At 36.1% G+C, this 23486-nt stretch overlaps 3 protein-coding genes across 12 annotated transcripts in view; 2 read left to right on the top strand and 1 right to left on the bottom strand.

The window, feature by feature from the left end:
* Positions 1-10761, top strand: part of LOC123503979 (MARVEL domain-containing protein 1-like) — a 34163-nt gene extending 23402 nt beyond the window's left edge. For 2 of the 6 annotated variants that reach the window (XM_045254157.1, XM_045254158.1), the window contains exons 2-6: positions 2786-2953; positions 5425-5490; positions 7185-7307; positions 7604-7705; positions 8551-10761. In XM_045254157.1, the coding sequence (XP_045110092.1) occupies positions 2786-2953; positions 5425-5490; positions 7185-7307; positions 7604-7705; positions 8551-8670 (579 nt within the window). In that variant the 3' untranslated portion in view covers positions 8671-10761. The remainder of the gene's footprint in view (positions 1-2785; positions 2954-5424; positions 5491-7184; positions 7308-7603; positions 7706-8550) is intronic. The other 4 variants (XM_045254160.1, XM_045254159.1, XM_045254161.1 and 1 more) reach the window with 4 other exon arrangements.
* A 3292-nt stretch (positions 10762-14053) lies between these two features.
* LOC123503977 (uridine-cytidine kinase 2-like) overlaps positions 14054-23486 on the top strand; it is a 24949-nt gene continuing 15516 nt past the window's right edge. For 4 of the 5 annotated variants that reach the window (XM_045254152.1, XM_045254153.1, XM_045254151.1 and 1 more), the window contains exons 1-6: positions 14437-14849; positions 16481-16615; positions 19539-19660; positions 21439-21581; positions 21917-22014; positions 22933-22981. In XM_045254152.1, coding sequence (XP_045110087.1) covers positions 14469-14849; positions 16481-16615; positions 19539-19660; positions 21439-21581; positions 21917-22014; positions 22933-22981 — 928 coding nt within the window. In that variant the 5' untranslated portion in view covers positions 14437-14468. Of the gene's footprint in view, positions 14104-14436; positions 14850-16480; positions 16616-19538; positions 19661-21438; positions 21582-21916; positions 22015-22932; positions 22982-23486 lie in introns of those variants that run through there. The other variant, XM_045254155.1, reaches the window with a different exon arrangement.
* The window catches only part of LOC123503982, a 61433-nt gene continuing 60890 nt past the window's right edge, over positions 22944-23486 (bottom strand). The window contains exon 3 of the transcript XR_006674668.1: positions 22944-23261. The gene's annotated coding sequence lies outside the window, so the exon portion shown is untranslated. The remainder of the gene's footprint in view (positions 23262-23486) is intronic.

The following is a 23486-nucleotide window of genomic DNA, read 5'->3' as shown; positions in this document are numbered from 1 at the left end:
TCTCAGTCCTACCCGAAGATCGGTCTATGAGCTCTGAGCTCGCTCCGTAGACTGGCTGGGTGACCAGCAGACGACCGAGGTGAATTACACACACACACACATAGTCTCGTCAGGCGATGCGGAAATATGCAGAACACACTCTTGCTCCATCTTCTCATCGTTCTCATCGCCAAGTCGTGTATATGTATGTGTATATATATATATATATATATATATATATATATATATATATATATATATATATATATATATATATATATATACATATATGTATATAATGAGAAGGGAAGACCATCACCTCAAGCTCAACAACCCTGTCCATGCGAAGGATGACTGCGAGGAGCGGTGTCCAATATGATAAAGAAACGCCAAGACTCAATGAGCGACTATTTCCAGTGTTCCTTTGAAATATATGACATGCTTTCAGGGGTAATGAACGTAGGCATAACGTTGTCGGCGTCTCGTTTGGTGAAAGTAAAATATAGGGAACATATGAAAAGACATGTTGGCTTTCATATGTTCATACACTGTGCTTCATTCACAGAAATTTTGTGGTTTAGTATGATGGTCACATCAAAGACACACACACACACACACACACACACACACACACACACACACACACACACCTAATGTAGTGGTTAGCACGCTCAACTCACAATCGAGAGGGCCAGGTTCGAGTCCCGGCGCGGCGAGGCAAATGGGCAAACCTCTTAATGTGTTGCTCCTGTTCACCTAGCAGTAAGTAGGTACGGGATGTAACTCGAGGGGTTGTGGCCTCGCTTTCCTGGTGTGTGGAGTGTGTTGTGGTCTCAGTCCTACCAGAAGATCGGTCTATGAGCTCTGAGCTCGCTCCGTAATGGGGAAGAGTGGCTGGGTAACCAGCAGACATCCGTGGTGAATTACACACACCGCGTAGTGTAATGGGTAGCACGCTCGACTCACAATCGAGAGGGTCCAGGTTCGAGTCCCGGAAAGCGTTCAGGCAAATGGGCAAGCCTTTTAATGTGTGGCCCCTGGTCACCTAGCAGCAAATAGGTACCGTATGTAACTCGAGGCCTCGCTTTCCCGGTGTGTGGAGTGTGTTGCGGTCTCAGTCCTACCCGAAGATCGGTCTATGAGCTTTGAGCTCGCTCCGTAATGGGGAAGGCTGTCTGAGTGACCAGCAGACGACCATGGCGAATTATACACACACACACACACACACACACACACACACAGCCACAATACATTAAATAAATCATTTCACTTGGAGCTCATGTCATCAGTAGTCATTACTAAGATCACCGAATATTTACAAGAACTACAAGATATACAGAATGGTTGAGATAAAAATAAAGTAACACAAACGTGAGAGTTCAAGTGCCTCCCACCAGCAGAGGAATGCCTGCGGCTGGGTGTTGCCATGCAAGAATGTCACTCGAGGCGCGGCAAACTCTACGAGACAGGATTAGAAAATTAGCTCAAAGAAGATAAATACGTCTAAAGTAATGTGAATTGTCACAATAAACAGGAAGGAAGAGTAAAAAAAAAAAATAAATAAATAAACGCACGAAGGAAATTACATGTTATAAAGAGCATGCCGTAAAATAAATGTAAATTTGTGTACCTAACTCGCTCAACTGAGGCCGCGCCCTATATATATATATATATATATATATATATATATATATATATATATATATATATATATATATATATATATATATATATTTTTTTTTTTTTTTTTTTTTTTTTTACCGAGTCACTAACTGATCTGAACAAATCAAGCCCATGATGAGATTATTTCAGCACTAAAGATCCATATTACTCCAAGACGATATAATAGTACGTTAGTAATCTTCCTATTTATTTGTATTAAAGAGAAAAAAAAGTCAAACATAACAATTTTAACCTTTGAAGTGTCATTACACATCAAATTCTCGCCGCAGCCGGGGAGAGATCGAGAGGGAGGTTGTGGGACGGTGCCATAATTCACAACAGCAAAATAACGAGGCAGGGAGACTAAAGGAGAAAAAAAAATATTAAGTTTAACATACGAAGACTTGTAAAAGGCAGGCACTAAGTTCACCTACTAGTCAGAAAACGCTGTATCAACAAAACACAAGTGCGAGTAGTAACACGTAAATAAACCGGTAAGTAAAGCGGCGGCGGGCACGGTCAGAGCTCAAGGCTTCCTGGTTGGGCCGCAGCCAGCACCGGTGGGACTAGTGCATGGCAAAAGAGGGAATGGGGAGTAGATGGGGGGAAAGAACTGAATTTTTAACAGTGAACGTGGAAGACACCACAACCATCAAAAGTGAAGGGAGGATACTGCCATTGACTAGGTGCCCCGCTCCATCCTGGCGAAAGTGGATGTAGGCAGACGGAGGCAACCAACCGTGCTGCTCAGTAATTGGTCATGAATGCAAAGATTTGTGGCTATTTCCCAAGAATGGCTGCACTGAAACACGACCACCGCCTGTGAATGACTGGTAATGGCCCTTTCCCTCCGGGAGGTATGGCCGCGCCTCGCTGGGGATTGACCCGAGGAGTACTGTATCACCGACTCAAATTGTTGACTGATTACCATTAATACTCATCAACACCGTACCATCTGGAGAACCTATCTTATCACCTCCCTATTGTTGTTGTTGTTGTTATTCATGTTTAAGAGAGAGAGAGAGAGAGAGGTGGGGAAGTAGTAAAGTAGTAGTAGTAGTAGTAGTAGTACTGTAATAATAGTAATAAAATAGTAGTTGTAACAACAGCAACAAATGGTACAATACTTGTTTTTTTCCCGCAGCTGATTGGCATCATCTGTATGGCCTGTGCGGCACCAGCGTGGACCAAAGGCACTCACTGGTTCCTGTTCGTGGTGGTAACAGCCTTCGTCTCAACTTCTCTGTGGTGCTTCATCTACCTCCTTAACCTGAAGAGCGCCATCAACCTGCCAATCGATTGGCTCCTCACTGTGAGTGGCTCGTTGAAACACAGATGAGTTTTCATAAATTCAATATAAATCCTCAGAACACACACACACACACGCACACACCGCGTAGTAGTGGTTAGCACGCTCGACTCAATCGAGAGGCCCTGGTTCGAGTCCCGGTAAGCGGCGAGGCAAATGGGCAAGCCTCTTAATGTGTGGCCTCTGTTCACCTAGCAGTAAATAGGTACGGGATTGTGGCCTCGCTTTCCCGGTGTTTGTTGTGTGTTGATGTGGCCTCAGTCCTACCCGAAGATCGGTCTATGAGCTCTGAGCTCGCTCCGTAATGGAGGAGACTGGCTGGCTGACCAGCAGGCGACCGAGGTGAATTACACACACACACACACACACACACACAAAAAAAAAAAATAAATATATATATATATATATATATATATATATATATATATATATATATATATATATATATATATATATATATAATAAAAAAAATAAAATAAATAAATAAATAAAATAATAACAGTAGCAATTAATAGTGGAACAGTGGAATGGTTCAAAAGCAACAAACAGATGATGGACATAATATTGAGAGAAAGATGAATGGAGAGTCTGTAAAGATGTGGTTAAACACTGCTAGAAAGTAAGAGTGGATAAAGACAAGGTGATTATAGATATGCTAAAGAGATGTAGAGCATTATAACAAGCACATAAAGGCATTGTTTGAACAGGGCTCTTCTGCCAAGGTAATTTCTTTGGGAGAGCATTACCTGAAGAAGAGACAAGTCAGAGGTAATTCATAGTACCTGAAAGAGAGAAAAATAATAATGATAGTGATAGTGAAATTAAAAGTGACACATATCTACAAGCAGTGAACCATTCATAGATTAAATGCAAATTACAAGAGAGATACCACAAAACATTGGTTCAACCTGTACTAAAGTGGTGTAGATTTTCATTTTTTTTGTAATATATATATATATATATATATATATATATATATATATATATATATATATATATATATATATATATATATATATATATATATATATATATATATATATATATATATATATATATATATATATATATATATATATATATATATATATATATATATATATATATATATATATATATATATATATATATATATATATATATATATATATATATATATATATATATATATATATATATATATATATATATATAGACACATCAGTATTCATGTGCAGTAGAATGTATTGTCATTTTTTTTTTAATGCAAAGAATATCAAATTATCCAAACTTAACTACCTACAGATATACATACAGTTGCAAAAATATGTATGCAAGTTTTCATATACATTTAATTTACAATATGAATACTAACAACATATCATCAGTGTCTTTACAGTATTACAGGAATAAGATCAGGCAAATAAAAAAAAAAAGAAAAAGAAATTTAATTAAAAAATAACATGAAAAAATATCATAAGATTAAATTGCATATAAAAAAAAACGAAAGGCTCATATTACTATTCTATTTAACATATCTGAGCTAGTTTTTGCTTTTCTTGAAATCTTATAAAGTAGCATAAGTATGGATATATTCACAAAAAAATTGTATTATAAAAACTTTGAATTTTTTTAATATCTTGCATGCTACTAATCAAATTGTCTATTTGAACTGAATCCTGCATGAGCAGCAAATATATAGCATACATCTAAAAAATGTATAGAGATCTATGAATGTGTGCTATGCGGAACATGCTTTTTCTTTGAGGGGCCTTAGCAGCTTGGTATTGCACTTCATACATAATTATGCAGAGAAGCATGCTTCTCATCAGTGTCTCTAATCTGTTATATGTACTGCTCCTTGTAAATATCAGTTTTCTGTTTGTGTCAGTGAAGTGTGATGACTTCAATAACTTTATGATAGTCCATATTCTTAAATAATGAGGTATTGCTCTACATAGTTAAACCATGAGGACCTGAAACCAAACTCTTTATAGGAAATTCAAGCTGGCACACAATATCTATCAATATTAAGACAATAATAATCACCATAATGTGTGAGGAGTTCAATTGACTCTATTCAACTACCACATGCTTCCTCCTACATTTCAGATAATTTTGTAGTGTTTCACACATCTTAAGTCTCACCTGTATTGGTAGCAGAGCACCACATTTGCTGGTGCCTTCTTGCACTAAACAAAAAAATGTGGTGTAAGTCACTAATAGTCATGCAGTACACAAATATTACTGGATTAAGCTCATTATAGGAACATTAATGTGCCCTTCAAGGTGTGAAACATAATTTTGTGACAGCTTCAAGGTATTATATATATGTGCTTCTGGTGCTTTACGGTCAGCCTAGTCAATTCCATACGTATCACAGAGCAGTTTAACTTTTTCATATACAATGGTACTCTTGAGATATGTCTGCTGCCCCCATACGTTCAAACCAGCTTACACCCTTTCCTGATGCCTCATTTTATCCTTCTGCACAGAATGAGTCAAATCTGAAGACTGCTGGGATCTCTATCTTGTATCTAACTAACACACAATCTCTACAAGTATGTAAATCAATTACTCACAAGTTTCATGTTCTTCCTCAGTCTTTAAATGTCCAGTGATTTTTCCTGCCTTCATTGCAATATCTCTTGCTCTCATGTCTTATTTTCTGTGCATCCTTCTATATTTGAGTATGATGGAATCAATGTATTTTAAAATATTTATATATCCCATTAACTGTTGATTAATCCTTGTAAGAAACATCTTTTTGTCTTCATTTTTATGTAAATCACTAGAATTGATCGCTTCTGTCTTCTTCAAAACTGCAATATTTCATTTTATTCAGATTAATTTGGACTTGTGATGTTTCCACGCAAAAACAGCATTAAATTAATGCACTCATTCCTAAAAATATTTTCAACCATTTGATAGCATAAAATAATTAGGAGAAAACCTGGGCAGTCGTGTTTCTCATATGAATGAAAGGCAGAATGGCAATCCAGTAGGAACACAAGATCAGAAAATTCAATAAAGAACAGTTGAATTGATCAAGAAAGCTGTTGGTTTCCTGTCCAGCAACAGGCTGCCAATGAAGGTGACACTGATGGTTGTGTTGATGGTAACGATGATAATTAGTTGTAGAGTACAATGGGCAAATCATATAGTAGCTATAACAGTAGGTGATGCATGAAGCACTTCAACACAATGCTGAAGATAAAGAAAAATTGTAACCACACATTACCCTACCATTCCTTTTTATCTCCCAAGCTTCCTCACCTCCTAATCTCAGAATAACTTAATTAGTAATGTAGGTAATATTAATCACAAGAGTAGCAGCCAAAGCCACTTTCTGTATTGATCTAACACAGTCTTACCAACTATACAACTATGTATTCTAATCCTATTCACAAAGTAATGGATAATGCACTGGTGGGGAAATTTTGGGAATTTTGGAAAAAAAAAAAATCAACTGATGATTTCAAAACAAGCTGTGACTGCTGTCATCTCTAAACAAAAAATGTCATAAATATTTAGGATCTATTAATTTGGAAGGAAATTTCCAATGTGTTAGTAATCTGTTCATGTTGCTACCCTAGCTATGATCCCAGAAGTGCAAGTCTACAAGTGCACTCTGACAGCACATTACATTAAATTTCATTAACTGTTCTTATTTGAGTATTGTTATATTTACTTATAAAGATTTGCCACATGCAACATAGATTTTCAGCGATATATTACTTGTATAAAAAGATAAAATCAGCCTATTTTGTAGCCTTGCATGATGCAGCTTGAAATTAAAATATCTGATGATGATATTAGCCAAACAAGGAGATAGATCTTATTGTATTAAGTGCAATAGTCTAATACTGGGCCACTTAAACTAGTAGCAGACAACAATTAATTAGATAAGGATGAGGATTTTTATGTGACTCACTGTTGGTTATCCTTACCAATTTACTTCATCATTTCCAGCATTATAAAAAGAAATATTAATAAATTAGCATTTAACTTATGCATTAGCATTGTGTGACATCCTGTAGTGTTGCTATAACACTGTTTGCATGCATGTACATAAATACTAGCCTTTTGATTTTATGCTTCTTTCTGAACACAACAGAATTACCACTTCAAGTGTCAGAGTTATGCTTTGTACTGAATGTTGACAAAAATCCTCATCCCTACTTGTGAGCAAGTGCTTGATGTTAATTCCTCATTGCAATTTGTGTGCTAATTGTTCCTTCCCTCTTGCTTGCAGGAATTCATTCTAACAGCTACCTTTGCCGTGCTTTACATAATAGCTAGCATTGTCCAGTTAATCAGCACTGTTACAAAACCCCGACCACCAAGACGGCTAAAACCCTTCTACCTGATGTCAGGGGTGAGTACAGGCGGTTGATCATGTCTCCTCTTTCACAAAGACCTGATCTTCCAGCAGCAGTGGACTCAACCAACCCGCCTCGCTACTGACTGACTGACCTTGTGCCTGGGCTTTCATGCATCCAGAACAGGATGGTTTTTTTTTATCCTTCTCTCCTTCCACATACGAATGGAGATGCTTCAAAATTTAAAACTATGGTATGAGGGCCAAACCTCCCAGGATGACTGACCCCCCCACCCATTCCCCTTGGACCCACACACCCTGTTGCCGCTACGAAGGACGCATTTCTCTTTCAGGAGCTGCTCAATACCGCCATTACCACTCTGCTCTATCTCATTGCCGTCATTGTGCAGTTCTGCAGTATCGGGCCAGCTGCAGACAGAAACATCACAGCAGGGGTAAGCCAGCCACCCTCCCCTCGACCCTCCCACCCCTTTCATTTCATCCTACTGACCAAAATTGGAATCCTGCCCTCAGTCAAATAACATAGATTAACATCACTGTGAATCATTAAAAATTAACTTGAATTTGCTCATTAGTCTGGTTAGCCAGAGCACATTAATGCAACTGACTGACTACATATGTAGTCTACATAAAATGCTTCTAGCCCTTATAACCCAGGACGCCTCAATGACTTAACACTAGACAAACATATTCACTATGTGTGTACACCAGACCATCAAGGTCTTTCTTTAGACTCACTCTAAAGAAACCAATCCAGAAAACTGAATAAAAAATGTAATTGAAGGTAAGTAGAATTATGTACATGATATCTTAGAAATGAATTCAAAGAAATTTGGAGTCATAACCTAATAAGTTTAAAACTACTTACAATGTCATAATATTAAAGTTTGTTCTTATAAGATTTTAGGTATTATATTATTTGTTTATCATCAAACCAAATACATGTCTTGCCAATGCAAATTTCATTCCTTACTAGGGAAAAGCTTAAGGAATTACAGTTATGTATCACACATTACAATGTTTTAATATTTTTTTCTAAGCTGGAAGCAGCAATTAAACCTCTATTTACAATGCATCATTATTCAGTTTATTTCTCACAAACAGTGAGATATTTCCTTAATCTCTCTTTTTCTAAATATATTTCTCCTATGTTAAGCAAAACCAATAAAATTACTGGATAATGAAAAGAATTTACTTAAATCTTTGCCTTATAAGTTGCTATAAACAATATACTGTCTTAAAACATTTCTATATTTTCACTTTAAAAAACTCTCAACAGGTCTTTGGTGTGTTCAATATGCTGACCTATGCAGTTGGCTCCTTCTATTTGTACCGTGACTGGAAGGACTCGCATCCTCACACAGCCTTCACTGGTTCCGTCCTCAAACGCAACCCATAGGTTTCTTGTGAGGTCTTCCCCACCCCCTCCAGTGTTCGCTCTCAGCCGGGAGCTGCCAGAAACCTGCCGGCCCAGTCCCCAGCCCTCTCCTGCTTCTGAGTCTGAGAAGAGTAGAAGGACTGCCAAGAATGAATCAATTATTTTATTACTTTGAGAAATTAGAATTACTGTAAATCTCAATAGGAAGATATCTTGATGTTTACTATTTTACAAAGCAGTAAAACCTGTAATTTAAATGCACACAATTAGAGTATAGACATTGACTTATAAATGATTAGTGATTTTCATATAAATGCAATTAAATTATGACTGACCCTGGACAATTGAGTCCAACTCCACAAACAGTACAAGGCACAGAGGGAAACATTCTTCCATTTTGTGTGTATTGTCAGAAAGGCTTTCCTTTATATATCATGCTTCACTTAACCATACAGAAGACTAACAATCCCTAGTCGTTGTAAAGATGTTCAAATTAATTATTTACAGTATAAAAGTTAGAATTAAAACAGATTTTCTGAAAAAAAAAACTTATACAATATATATTGGGAAATGAAAGAATCAACCCTCATAAGTACCTATACTTACAGGTTCTTTGGGGCTCAATTATAGTAATCAGATAACTGTAGTTAGCTGTCAAGTTGTCGTGACTACATATAGGCTTTAATGTATATTTAGAAAGACAAATAATTATAACTTACAAGTAAGGTAAGATAATTATTTCCTCCTGAGACCAATCATCAAGCATGACTTTCAAAGTCATCTCTGTGCACACCATGTACAGCAAAGATAAATGCCTTTCAGATTGAAAGGTGTTTATATTATATTTATGAGATCGACCCATACAGCAAGGCACAATATTGTTAATCACAATAAATGTGTGACATTTAATTTTCATATTTCAGTTACAGTCTATATGGATGATGTTTGTCATGTGTGCTAGAGAATATGCTTCAGCATTACTATAACTTCAGGACCAGAAAAAAAAAAAAACCCACTGCCAATATTTTTTTGCAGTCCCTCCCTTACATTTGTAGTAGTAGTGCCAAGGAAATGTGACATTTCATTTATGAATGGGTATTGAGCAGCCTACAAGTGTTTTGAGTGGTAGGGGACAATTGTGGTTTTGCATTTATGGATATGCTGATTAACGAACAATGTAAATTATTACTGATTCACCAGTGGCCATTAACTGAGAATAATAATAGCTGTCATAGTGATAAGATGATCAGCTTTGCTAAGTGTTGTTCTGTTGACATAACAAAACTGGCTTTCATTTCTTAATGAGGACATTGAACATATACTGCCAAATCACCTTATTAGAGGTTAGATAGCATGTAGTACTTTACCTTGGGTAACAATTGCAAGTTGCACATATCATAGTAATTTGAGCAGTAATGCAACTACACTATCAAGATATGCCAAGGTGCAACACAAATTTAATATCCACTACTTGAGAACATTGGTCCCCCCCAAAGAAAAAAGGAAATAAAAAATCTGATTGTTAAGTGCAACACAACAATAATCTGAACATGAACATGACAATACACAATAGTATCACTATGGCATATATTATAATCTGCATACAAACAAGAACAGACTGTTTAAAACCTGGCATGGCTGCTGGCTAACTTCTCAGTGCTGTTTAACAGGTCTCATGACTATAGTTGACACAATTGTTTTGTGATTAAAATGTGATCAACAGTTTTGTAAATAACTTAATTGTATAGAGTATGGTATGGTTTATACATGGACCTTCTGCATTTCTCTTGCCATGCACAATGAATATAAATATTGCATTATTTTGGCTATGAAATGATTCATTGTGTACAGTCATTTACACACAGTGTATAAATATTAGTTGTACAGGATGAAATCCTCCTGTAATAGGCATGATATGAAGTTGTGCTGTTAGTTTTGTCTTGAAGTGGACTGTACTTGTTTGAGGAGTCCCAATACAGTACATATGTCACAGTATGTAAGCAAGAAACTTGCAAGGCATGGAAAGTTTGTAAGTTGTGTTTCAAAAGTAATTAAACATTAATTACCTGTGTTCATCGCTTAAATATGTTAAATAAAGGTTTTTGTAATAAAGTGTTTCTCCATAACTTTTCAAAACAGACCGCATTTTTGTTGACATCACCCCTCAAAAAAAAAAAAAAAAAAAAGTTAACCTCCATCATTTAGAGGAGATACTTCCAACCATGACTTTCAGAGAGGTGTCCTTGATGTAATTTATTTTGCTACTGCAGCATCGCCAAGATAATGTAGAGAACTACCGTCATTAAGACACATGACAGCAGTAGTCGACTTGACAGGTGGCAGATAGCAGAGACAGATGACGATATTTGAACAAAATAAGACAGAGTCTTCCAAATCTAAACACGGTTTTCTGGCTTGGCTCCGTAGGGAATCGTAGGCATTCCAGCGCTGCCACGTTTCACCCAGGATATGAAGGGTCAGATGTGTGACCTGACCCATCCCTCTAATTCATTTAGCGCTCTCTCCCTTCATCTATACCAGCATCTCTCTCTCTCTCTCTCTCTCTCTCTCTCTCTTGTTATTATTATCATTATTATTGTTTTATTGTTATCGTAATGACTCTCTCTCTCTCTCTCTCTCTCATGCCTATATTTAATTTCTATCCTTTTTTTTTCGCACTGTGTGTGTTTACTGCCATTTTTAAGGAATACAGGCAGATTTACAATCAATAAATGTGTCAGGCATGGTCTGTCGAGTCGAAACTCCTAAAACAAACGGTTTTAAGTAAAAAAAAAAAAAAAAATATATATATATATATATATATATATATATATATATATATATATATATATATATATATATATATATATATATATATATATATATATATATATATATATATATATATATATATATATATATATATATATATATATATATATATATATATATATATATATATATATATATATATACAGCGAGAGCGAAAAATAGTTTTACATAATATCTAACCTAGTTAGGGAGTAATCCTATTTCATTGTAAAGTTAACTTGCATACAGTGTGTGTGTGTGTGTGTGTGATAGGTATCTACCACCGTGACACGTGACCTCTCTCTGTCTCGTAGGCAGGCCGGGCCTTGGACAGTAATGAGTGTTGCCGCGTGAATGGAGTTAAAAATATTTTGTTTTATATATGAAATACCTCATTTTTTTTTTTTTTTTAGATATTCATTCTTATTGAAATGCGGACACAGTTATTACACCATTTGTCTTACTAAGGACTATGGTGAACGTTGATAGAGATTATAACGTTATCACAGCAACACGGTTACACATGTCTGCCGGTATTTGGTACTGTGATATGGATTTTGTAAGCGTGGAACGTTAACTTTTGTTTTATTCATTTTCTTTTAATAATTGAAGATACTGGATTTTCGTTAAAGCATTGAATATGCCTCTCACTTATGTACACGGAGCTCTAATTCGATAGTTCACTTGGCAGTGCTGGAATGCCTACTATTCCCAAAGGAGACCAGCCAGAAAACCGCGTTTAGATTTGGAGGACTATAGCTCAGGCAAACTAACCAAGAACAGGACTACCAAAGGGAATTACTCATTGAAATCACACAAAATTCTTACCTAAATCATTAAGATAGCATTTAAAGGCGGGAACAGATTTGACAGACACGACATTACAAATGTCGATAGCTCTCACTGGGAAGAAACTCGCTCTCTTATCCGTCTTGGAACGAGGAACAAATCCCTTCAACATGTGTCCCCTAGTATCACTGTATGTTTCTTACAAACAGGTGATTGAAGTGAGGGCAATGACCTTTCAAAATTTTAAACACCATAATTAATCCAGTGGTTCCCAAACAGGGATTAATTGTCCCCTGGGGGTAATTTAGCAATTTTTGGGTAATCAATCTGCCTTTGCTCGTTTCCGCGCGCGGTCATCAGGCCGACATATCCGCACATTCCACAGCGGGCGGACGCTCCCTCGCCTCGCTCTCAGGTCAGCACGGGTCACGGACCCTCTGGCCACGTGCTGTGATAATGGTGCTATGTACGGGAGATGAATCATTGGATCCTTGGAGCCCGAAATAAAGACATCTATAAGGACAATCCTCAGCGCCTCGTCATGGGCCTTGACGAGTCCCCCGTCGGGCTGTCGATGATAATGTGTCTGACATTAGTTTACGTGATGAGAACGAAGTCCCCAGGATGGCGAGTGGACACGCCCAGCACTGCACCACCAGGAGGATGCCCCAGGTTGAAATTGGGGGACACCAGCCACTACGACAATGCGTGCAGTACAAGCCTGCCCTTGCCTTTCATAAGGATTTTAAAGAGCCGAAGATGACCATTAGTCTGAGGGGGAGAACATATTCTCACCCCAAGGACAAGGAGAACGCCACTGCCATGTGTACAGTACCATCGCCAAGGATAATATATGGTATAATATTGTAATAATTAAAACATGGACAAAGATTCTATCTATTGACAAGGTTATTGGTACGTACACTTGAAAAGGCTTTCATTTGTTGTCTGTTGGTAAAGGGAAAACAAATTTACTGTAAATAATTATCATAAGTATAAATGTACTAGACCAGATGCAAAATTTAGGTTGAGAACTTGGGAGTAAATGGGGGCCTTTCTCAAGAACTGATGGAAAGACTTAAGTAGTTACTTAATTGTCTCATTTATGCGTCCAGAACACCTGCAAATATTAGTTTATAGGCAGTGTTTTAACTAAGAAAATAAAAGAAAATAATAAATGTTTTTTTTCTGCCTTATAATAGTATATGTTTCTGTTATTGCGCTAAAATTTACTTGTAATTTAGCGGAGTCGCACTGAAAAGAAAAAAAAAAAAAAAAAGTCGCAGTCGTAAAGTTGTAATTATAAGTCGCTCTTTGGATGTTGGGGAGGAGGGCAAAAATAGAGTCCCAAAGTCAAAGTCGCATCTGTCAAAAAAATAAAGTCGCGCCTAGCTCTGTCCAGTGTCCATCACTTCATCACGTCTATAGTAAGCAATAAACAGAACTATGCACTAAACCTGAGTATCCATGTGTATACAAATACGATGACTATACCTAGGACCTATAGGTAGACAAATGAGGAAAGGCACCCTAGATGACTCCCTTGCCTCTTATATTATCACTACGGTAAAACAATATAGCTTAGTAATAATCATATGATTGTGGTACAATAATGGTAATAATAGCATTATTCGTAATCATTGATTATTAAAGTAATATTCAGTGTCATTAAACAGTTCATTTACCAGAAGATGCAATTAAGATAACTTCCATCAACTGTTAGGAAAGGCTAAAAATAATGTTTTATCCTTAAGTGTTCCACTGACAGATAAAATTTTCTTCCATGTACGTCCAACTATATACCTCGCTACAGCGCCATGTGGTCAGGGTGAGAGTTGCACAAGACACTGCAAGGTAGGTAGACGACACAGGGTACGGAAATAGCCCTACGTTGTTCCTTCGTTCCTTATTGCTGCTATTGGTGAATTTATATGTTTGTCTCTAGTCCTCTGGCCTTAAAGAGAGAGAGAGAGAGCAAAAATATCAGTACTAATAAATTACTAATAGGCTTGCAATAAATAACAAAATGTTTTGGGTAAGTCGAACGCATGTCTACGAATATTGATCTTTCTTCTACTTTATAAACGTTATATAAGAAAGGATTTACAATACATGAAATAATTCATATAAATTATTATTAGTTAGTATTCAAATTCTAAGTTTTATTTCATTGATCTCAACAAATCGGTGCAGTCGAGTCTGCTTTCGTATAGGCAAACATGTTTACTCCACGTGTACCATGTCTCATGCATGCCAGGCATATTGCCATCCTATTTCCATACGTCCAAATTCCCATCCAGATACAAGAGTCATTAGGAAGGGCAAGGGTGAAGGGAACTTGGGGAAGCAGCAGCAGCAGCAGCAGTGGCTGCAGTGCCTCCGCGACGTGTGCTAAGTGGGACAGCAAGGCAGATCCTCCGCGCCGCTTGTTCCACCACAGCGCCACACACCACAGTCCTCGCCGCGTCTTCACACCGCTGGTAATGTCCACGCACAAAGCTGAAGAGTCTCCGACCAAACCTCATAACGGAATGGCCAATGGGTTTGGACCGAAGACTCCCTTCCTCATCGGGGTGGCCGGAGGAACCGCCTCGGGCAAGGTGAGGCTGAGTAGGGGACAGGGCACCAGTGCAGACGAATCCAATAAAGTCTTTGGTGCTCCATAGCTGTCCCAGTGTAATATTTAGATGAACAAGCAAGGTGTTTTATTTTGTTTTGTTTTTATTTAAGACCTATATTTTGTTGCCGTTAAAACAAAGGAAAATCAATAATGACTATTGCTGACATAGGTATACTTTCATATTCTGTTGATTTTGGGTCTAGAAGAAAAGGACAGCGTTATGACATTGTATCTTATTGTCTCGATACAGTTCTTTGTGAAATTTTGTCAAAATTTAAAGCTATGAAACAAGAAAACTAAAATGGGCACTGTCCCCGAGAAGCCGTCCCGCACGCTCGCCTCCATTCCCGGCTCCCCCTTCGCAGCTCCTCCACCCAGCTGATTTGACGTCACATATATGAAGCCACGCTATTGGTCAGAGAGAGAGAGAGATTGATAAAGGAAAAACTTGTCTCGCGACGTAAAAGTGATTACACACACACATACACACACACCAATACTGTCTGCTGTCAGGCGACAGCAAAGTTCTCTCTCTCTCTCTCTCTCTCTCTCTCTCTCTCTCTCTCTCTCTCTCTCTCTCTCTCTCTCTCTCTTCGTTGTCATATTCTCTTTCCTATGATGATATTTGTCACGTGAAATACGATGAAAATAAAATGAGAAATATACGGTGTATAATTTTGTTCTTATGCAGGGGTTCCTTGAGACATATAATTTATTTTAAGTGTTACGCAAGGGTAAAAAGGTTGAGAAACGCTGCCTTATTCGTTACCATATTCTCTCTCTCTCTCTCTCTCTCTCTCTCTCTCTCTCTCTCTCTCTCTCTCTCTCTCTCTCTCTCTCTCTCTCTCTCTCCCCCCTTTATTCATTATCATTTTCTCTCCCCTTATTCGTGGTCATATTCTCTCTCTCTCTCTCTCTCTCTCTCTCTCTCTCTCTCTCTCTCTCTCTCTCTCTCTCTCTCTCTCTGACCAATAGCGTGGCTTCATATATGTGACGTCAAATCAGCTGGGTGGAGGAGCTTCGAAGGGGGAGCCAGGAATGGAGGCGAGTGCATGGGACTAATCTGTTGGGTAAAATAAAGAAAGCACAAATATGCTATCTATAATTAATTGTGCTAATTCCTGTATATCAATCTTTAGGCTACATAACTTTGGAGAATATTTAAATACTAAATTAAGCTAATATATATTCTTACTTAAGATGCAAAGCATCCTGTGAATCTCCTAAATTAACCTAATATATATTCTTACTTAAGATGCAAAGCACCCTGTGAATCTCCTAAGTGTCTTTCTAGCCCATGCAAATCAAACTAACTCTTGTTTTAGTCTCTCTCTCTCTCTCTCTCTCTCTCTCTCTCTCTCTCTCTCTCTCTCTCTCTCTCTCTCTCTCTCTCTCTCTCTCTCTCTCTCTCTGGCTTGTTTTATAGTTTTTCTACAATAAGTTATAATAATACCATTGAAAATCATTGGATAGAATTGCATACTAGTTGTTTTAAGGAAAGTCTCTTGACTAGCTTATGTATATACTGATTTGCACTAGTTCTGAAGTATTTGTATGAAGTTAATATAGCTATGGTAGATAAGGATGAGTGGTAACACCTATGCTTGGCAGTCCACAGTGTGTAAACGTATCATGGAAAAGCTTGGCCAAGACGATATAGAACACTCTCAGCGTCGAGTTGTCTGCATTTCCCAAGATGCCTTTTATAGACCCCTCAATCCTGAAGAAAGTTCTAAGGCCCTCAAGGTTTGTTTAAAATGTATCTTTTTATTTGTTTGTTTGTTTTTATATTCTTAAGTGTATAGCTTGAAACATAGTTATACTGAAAGTGTGGCCATTGAGCTTTGTTTATTTTGTTTTTACTGTAGATGTTACATTGTCCTTTAAATTTTTCATAAGATCTGGTGTAATTTATATTTTACAGTAAAACCTTCATGAAGTAGAGCTTTGAAGGCTCTGGAAATTGAAAAGTTACTATTCAAGGTAATTTTTGCTGATGTGCTTTCTCTCATAAAGGAAAAAAAAGTAAAACTCATCATTGTAGAAAAAAAATTATGCCAGTAGCTACTACAAGTTAGATATTTAGCTATTCCTTTTAGTATGAAAGGATAAAAGGTATAGACAACACATGTATTCTTGATCAGCTTTCATATGTACTTACATTGGTACAGATGCGACCAGTAAACTCCTTGCCATCTTAGCCCATATATTTTCCAGTAGCAATACCTGGCAGATCCATACCAGGTGAAGGCTTCAGGTTCCCTTGGATTGGTTAAACTCCCTCAAAAACTAAGCCTTAAAGCTCCACCCACTTGACCCTTCCCTGCTGGTCCATGCCCTGTCCTCCCCGTGACCTCAGAATGTGTGTGTGTGTGTGTATGGGAACCTGAAGCCTTCACCTGGTGTGGATCTGCCAGGTATTGCTACTGGAAAATATATGGGCTAAGATGGCAAGGAGTTTACTGGTCGCATCTGTACATACATTCTAAATCAGGTTTGTGAGTCTTTAGAGCTCTATTCTTATTTTACTAGAATTCCAAGTTATTTAGGTTTTACTGTATTTATATATTTTTACCTGGAATTAATTTTAAGATTAATAGTCTTAAAAGTAGAATCCCTGAAGATATTGTAATATGATATTGTCTACATGTAGCAAAACCTGCTTTCAATAATTATTGATTAAATAAAAGTGATGTCACTAGTTTAATGTATCAGTGTGTCACATTCTGTTGGTCAAGCTTCAGTTATTGATTTAGTATTTAGCTTAAAGTTTAGATGAAATTCTGCATAATTATGAACACACACACACACACACACACACACACACACACACACACACACACACACACACATCGTGGCTGACCGAGGATTTGTCTTTCAGTACAGTATGGTCTTTGTGTGCCAGACTAGAAAATATGAGTGTAGGTAATCATTTGCCCATCTCTCTTTTCACCCTTATGCTGATATAGTTGGGATTCATAATTGATATACAAAATTTAGATATTTCACAAGTAATTTGAAGACTTATCATAAGTTTAAGGATACCTTGAAAGAGCCTGGATGTGGCAGTCATATTATTGAACCTGTCAGAAATATTATGAAACTGGTCTTTTGTCACTGTTTGGTGATTTTGTATGATAGAGGCTTTGCTCCTGCTTAGAAAATGATATTAGTATAGTTCAATTATCACTAATCTGGTCTTGCATCACTAGGACCTAACCTCTAGGATGCCAGATTGTTGATTATGTTGAATTAGAGGTGAGGTTAGAATACTTGACCCCAAAATTAACTACTTCATCCTATCTTTGAAATATCATGTATTCAGTATTAGTTGATAAATATGTGGGACTGTAACATTACAATTTTGTCACTGATTTCTGACTGTTTTCAGTAATACTGGTACACTGACATTTTTAGCAAAGAAACTGAGCAGTTTATCTTTTGCCCTTTTACCACTCTTTCAGTTAATAATAATGATAATAATAATAATAATAATAACAACAACAACAACAACAACAACAACAACAACAATAATAATATACAGTTTATTCGGATTGCAGTACATACATATTGAAAATATACATGGGGAGGAGGGAGGATGGCAGTGTATGTGTATGTGTGTATTTTTTAAGTTTATATTATATTAATGTTTTCTTTGATGCCATAAATTTACAAATTTTGCCTGACTGAAATATGAGATATTTAAGCCACAGCTATGTTTGCACATAGGAATGTGAAAATATGGACGGTTGTATCTTTTGTGTTATATATACCCCGTTCTCTTTTCTGCAAGTTGAATACATGGATTAAGAAGGAATATTGAATAACTCAAAACCAAGCTAAGTATTTATTCACCAGAACCTTACAGATTTTTTAAAGAAATTATTGTGCAAATGCATAAGTAAAATGTGGCACTCTTAAGCTATCCTTCTTGGATTATAATACTTGTTCATTATTTCCCTTGTTCATATCACACAAGCCACTTCATCAGTTTATAGGAACAAAGCTGTGTTATGTTTTAAAGTAAAAATGAGAATATGGTAGTCATTTGGAGTCATACTCATCTCTATCTCACTTGTCTCATTGGCATTGAGTCTGTGGTGGATGCTGTTCATTATCCTAAACACTGAGCTTCTTTGACAGCCACATTTGTACAGTTTACCATCCTCAGGTTTCTCCAGGTTCCCACTTATTAATCAGTTTCAAGTCTGTATAGCTGGATGAGCCATGCACTGGCTACCTCACCCTGGATTCAAATCAGGGTCTGTGGATTTGTATCAAAGCACATTAGGCAAAGCAGCACAGACACAATTGTACTTTTAGATGAATACAATCTTAGAGAGAGATGCAGCTAGAAAACTGGATGCTGTATATACTTAATCTAGACTTTGCTTGTTGTAAAACACTTCATATGATGAAGAAAGTATATGTATTTCATGTAACATGTTCAGCTTCCTGCAGGTGTGATTTTCATGTTTATCTTAAGGATGGCATCCTTTGAGATAACTGACTGCTTATTTATAGAGTATTTTTAAACTACTACTGAATATGGCTAAATTTGCTCGGTCACAGTATAAACACACACAAAACAACATCTATTTAGATTGACTTCTATATTAGTTCAGGTGAGAACAAGAAATATTTGAGCACTGTACATGACCTCTTTCAGGGTGTCTTTAACTTTGACCATCCTGATGCTTTTGACAATGAACTTGTGTTGAAAACTCTTCAGCAAATTCTAGATGGCAAAATCTGCAGAATCCCAAACTATGATTATGTTACCAACTCAAGGTGAGTGTAGATATATCTTATGTTGTTATATAATTTGTTTTTATACACATGAATGTCAGAGTTAGAACAAAAAAAAACAGTTCTCATTTAATGAAATGACCAGTTAGTTACATTTACTTTCCCTTGTCATAGCACCCCCTTGGGTTCCACAGGAACTGATTGATTGATTGATAATAACAATAGTACCCATCACTATTAATACGAGTATTTTATTCATTTACTTGCTTATTTATTTATTTATCTTTTTCTTTAACTGAGATTTCAGGATTTTTATACCATATTTGATGTTTGATTCAGTTGAATTTTCTCTATTATACTTGGATTTAATTCCTCTTTTTATATCACAATTTTATTCTTAACTTGCCTCATATACTTTTTTTTACTGATCCATCTTCACATTGTTATTGTGGAAATAATCTTTTATGTATCTCATGATTTTACTGAGACACAGTATGTATTTTCTATTTTCTAGAACACTGTATCCCAGCCACTTTTGACAGACAGCACAATTTATAAGAATGCACCATTTTATCTTGGCTATGACAAGTTTCATTGCTAAGACTCGCTAGCACCGCTTTGTGTATACGGAATAGTAAAATGGGATGGGATGAGTGAGGGAGTGAGAGTGTATTTTCTGTGTATGGTTTAGTTACCTAGGATATATACCATTCAAGACAATGAGACTCATTGATTCACTGCCACAAATTTTCTGGATTATGTCAAAGGTCTTTCTTATTGATGTACTGAGTTTGTCACAGGATTTCATGTTTGTTCTCAACACTATCACAGTCCATGATGAAATCATGTGTAGCACAAAACTTGTTAAATAGTTCACAACATTCACTAAGTGACACTTGTTAGTGTAATGGAATAGATGTACAAAACTATCCAAAACATGGGTGAAGTTATTGAGGTTACTGGGCACCAACACTACTACTGCTACACTTTTGGATTCAGTTATGGAGACTGGCTATGCTTTACTACAGAGCATGAGGGTTTTTAACTTTTGTATGAATTTATTTTATGAATCATTTTGAATGATTGAGAAGGCATTGTTATAAAAACTGAAAGAATATCCCATCTGAGACATTTTCTTAGTGGAGGAAAAAATTCTGGAGCATTTGATATGCCAGCCATAACTGATTTGAGGAATGTTCTGCATTAGATACTCCCATATTGTGTTATGGGGATGAGTATTGAAAATGTCCATGTATTCAACAGTGTATATAATATTTGTACAAGGAATTTGGTACCATGGTTACAACTTTTGGTCTGGAATATGAATGCATGTGTTGAATATACATTTTGAGTCAGAAGATTACTGAAAATGGAATGGAGTGAATAGAGGGGTAGTGATATTTGGACTATTAAAAATGTGAAGCTGACCAATAACACAATCAGAACATTGGCTGTACATTGCTGTTATAAGAAATATCACAGTATGTAAAAATGTTAAAAATAATAATCTGGTATTCATGAACATTTTTTTTTTCTTTATTTTCTTTGTTTCTTTTTCCTTTAGAACAACTTTCAGGAATTAATGAGTCCAAGAGCCAAGGTTCTATTGCATCAGTCGATATTATATTTATATATGTAGAAAAAATGTTATTCAACCCAAATTACAGTGTATAGCAGTAGGATTTTGGCTGTGCTTTTAAGATACAGAGGCTGTACTCAGTGTTTATTGCTGGAAAGTTACAGTTTATAACTTGATTGATATGTGAGAGGCAATAACTTTTGCCTTTTCTTTTTCAATTATCATATCATACACCTTGCAGATTGGAAAGCACAACTACCATATACCCTGCAGATGTTGTACTATTTGAAGGAATCCTTATGTTCTACCAGCCAGAAATAAGAAATCTTTTCCATATGAAGCTCTTTGTTGACTCAGATGCTGACACAAGGTTGGCCAGAAGAGGTATGTATGCTTATAAGATGCTGATGCTGTTATTGATATGAATATTGAACCTGTAAATGTTTCACTGGCTTCACTCCCTCTCTTCCCTAAATCTTATGATGTTTTTGTTAAAGTTTTTGAACTCTCAAAATCAAATGTACTTGTTTTACTTAAAACTGAATTTTTCATTAGTGAAGAGAGTGTTTGTCAATAAGGTTATCATTATTGATTTTTTGGTCATTATGATTAATTTTTTTGCCATCATCCCCAGCTATAATGAAAACATGTTTTATAGGATAAAGGCCTTACATACAAGTATGTTCTTTTTAAACTTAAAAAGCTATTAAATTTTTCAGTGATGAGAGACACAAGAGAGCGGGGAAGAGCCCTTGAAATGGTGCTCCATCAGTACACAAATCTTGTCAAACCTGCTTTTGAAGAGTTCTGTCTACCAGTAAGTATCATTTGAGTACCAAGTGAGGGTTCCTATTCATCTCAGTCACAGTATATAAAAATTCTATAAAGTTGAGGTTTTAATGTTTGCTATGAAGCTGAGATATTGCTCTTAAACTTGGTATGAAATAACTTATACTTTGATATAATTTGCTGCAGTATACATTGTGTACATCACTGAGAAGAGACAAATTTAATTTGGGTGTGTTTGCATGAGTAAGACCAGTTTGTGTGATTGTTTTCCTCTATAATGTGGTTTCATTAAAAAAAAAAAAAAGATAAGCTAAAAGTTTTTATATAATACTTATATTGGATTACAAAGTAAGAAAACAACTCTTAAAGGGTCAATAGGTTGTTGAGACCACAGACTATGAATTTAAATAGATATATGTCATAAAGGAAAAGAAGGCAAACTCATTTTTAATGTTTTCCATTATGGTATATATTTAGGTGATAATTGTAGAAAGGAATGCACAGAAGGAAAGTTCAGATGTCAGATATCAATTTTAAATCCAAAAAGACTGGCAAGTAGAATATATTCCTTATTCCATAGTGAGATTTGATGGGGAGCTCCTGGCATCCCAAGTATACTGTTAAGTGTCAGTAATTGCCTTCTCAAATGCATATGAGCAAATGATGCTTGTTCCAAAAAAGGGAGGAGGTGGAGGTGATGGATTATGTGTTTGTGTGCATGTGTGAACCATTTTTATGACTGTGTTTCAAGTGTTATTTTCTTTTTAGAGTTGAAACTTCTTTCCATTTTATAACTAGTGGTGATCAGTGCTATTTTCATGACAATATGTAGAGGAAAAGTTACTTGTTGTATATATTAAGTGTACTGCATAATTCATGAAAATATATTTATTAAATTTTGTAAACATCAAATGCTGTCTACTAAATCTGATAATTTCTTTCACAGACCAAAAAGTTTGCAGATGTTATCATCCCAAGAGGAGCAGAGAATATTGGTAAGATGCCATTAGATTTTTCTTGTACAGTAGCACAGCATTCAAGCCTTTAACATGACACCACACTTACTTTCAAGTATTAGTGTGCTTTAATCTCAATGTAAGAAATGTTGATAAATTTCATACATTACATAGGCCCTTCCTTGAAGAATATTAGACTATACTGATATCTTTATTAAACAGTAGGGCATGGCTTATGGAAGTATTCTATAGTACTGATGATGGAGTAAAAGTCCTTTTGATCAATCACTTGGGTAGTCTGCCTGTTGACCTTTGGTTTCTGAAAAAAATGTAGTTGGTAGACAAGAATCCAGAGAGTAGTGATTGTGGAAATTAGTTGAAAGTAACTATAATTCCTATATACACATTTGATCAAGTGGTTGTAAGTTTTGTAGTGTGTGCTTTCTATTTTTATCTTGAATAAAAGTAACTTAAAGGATAATTACAGGTAATATTTAGTGAAAAGTAGTATATGAAAAGTTCAACGTTGAATTTTATTGAGGTG

Source organism: Portunus trituberculatus, chromosome 15 (assembly GCF_017591435.1).
Source record: "Portunus trituberculatus isolate SZX2019 chromosome 15, ASM1759143v1, whole genome shotgun sequence".
Taxonomy (NCBI): Eukaryota; Metazoa; Arthropoda; class Malacostraca; order Decapoda; family Portunidae; genus Portunus; species Portunus trituberculatus.
The sequence above is the reverse complement of the archived record's forward strand: the minus strand, read 5'-3'. Positions and strand labels throughout refer to the sequence as shown.